This window comes from Octopus bimaculoides, chromosome 4 (assembly GCF_001194135.2).
Source record: "Octopus bimaculoides isolate UCB-OBI-ISO-001 chromosome 4, ASM119413v2, whole genome shotgun sequence".
Classification (NCBI taxonomy): domain Eukaryota; kingdom Metazoa; phylum Mollusca; class Cephalopoda; order Octopoda; family Octopodidae; genus Octopus; species Octopus bimaculoides.
In genome coordinates this window covers 3,239,220-3,240,641 of record NC_068984.1, presented here as the reverse complement: position 1 = coordinate 3,240,641, position 1,422 = coordinate 3,239,220, and the positions used below count along the sequence as shown (strand labels likewise).

General features: G+C 36.9%; 1 protein-coding gene across 1 annotated transcript in view; it reads left to right on the top strand.

Moving 5' to 3' along the window:
* The window catches only part of LOC106869994 (uncharacterized), a 17,459-nt gene that overhangs the window by 5,176 nt on the left and 10,861 nt on the right, over positions 1 to 1,422 (top strand). Inside the window, exon 3 of the mRNA XM_014915951.2 lies at positions 96 to 219. Coding sequence (XP_014771437.1) covers positions 96 to 219 — 124 coding nt within the window. The remainder of the gene's footprint in view (positions 1 to 95; positions 220 to 1,422) is intronic.

The window sequence follows — 1,422 nt, the reverse complement described above, 5'->3', positions numbered from 1 at the left end:
CATATTATATTATATTATATTATATTACATTATATTATATTACATTATGTTATGTTATATTTACACACTGGTGTATATATATCATATATTGTCAGGTTATATGAGTTGGATGATTTGTGCCAAAATTACAAAGATGCAGATCCAACCCTTCAATTTCCGGAGTTGAAGCGCTTACAAAGGTTTTTCAAGATCGATTTACAAGAAATACCTTTTATAAAGGTGAGTCACTTTTATCTTTCATTCTGTTAATTAGATGAACACCTGAATCTGCACCACCTGTTCAGTTGATAGGCTGCAATAAGTTCCTTTATTTTTACACATACGCTCGCCACCTAATATCGTATGTAACAAAATAGTAGTAGTAGTAGTAGTATTAGTAGTAGTAGTAGTAGTAGTAGTAGTAGTAGTAGTAGTAGCAATAGTAGTGGCAGCAGCAGCATCAGTCGTCGTAGTAGTAGCAGCAGCATCACAGCAGCAACAATAGTAATAGTATTATCATTATTATTAGTAGTAGTAGTTGCAGTAGCAGCAGCAGCAGCAGTGGCAGTAGTAGTAGTAGAAGTAGTAGTAGTAGAGTCGTCATCGTAGCAGCAGCAGCAGATGTGTGAATATATGTGTGTGTATGTAAAAGGGGGTAGGTGAATATATGTGAGCCTGTGTGTGTGCGTGTTTGTGTGTGTGCGCGCGCGCAATGGAAGTGGGATGGTTCATCTTTATTCGCTTAGTATTTGGGTTTATTTTTTGACTTGGTTGAATCTTGTTTTTTTTTTGTTGTTGGTTAGTTATTTTTAACGTTTTGGCTGAAAAAAGTCATTCTAAAATTGTTTTTTAACGTAAGCGTGCCCAAACAAGTCGAATGCTTACACAGAGCAGGTTTTACAGCCACATCATCCAAACTAACCGGGTGAAACCGGGCTTAGCTGCTAGTTCCTTATACTTCCCAGATATGCGAAGCGGTTTCACCCGACCAGCTTCTTTCCTTCCGTGACAATGGCTTCAAAACAACTCCAACTTTCACCTTCCACTCTCATAGAAAATTGTCTTCATTAAGAATTCACTGAGCAACATAATTTTTACCATTGACATTTTTTCAAACCAAAGTTAAATGGAAGACGTTATGAAAGTGTTTAATCTCTTTCTTGCGCTTACGATCATCATTTATACTCATCGCCTCTTCCTATCTTTGTTAACCCTGATGTATACACATTGTATCTATCCTCATCCATACTCCTCCCCTCTTCTCATCTCTTCTAAACTCGCCATCTTTATTCATTTTTTTAATATTTATCTTCCAATTTTCATCCATACTCTATAGCATCTCCCTATTACCGCCTACTACTACTATTACTACTACTACTACTACTACTACTACTACTACTACTACTACTACTGCTGCTGCTGCTGCTGCTGCACCTACTACTA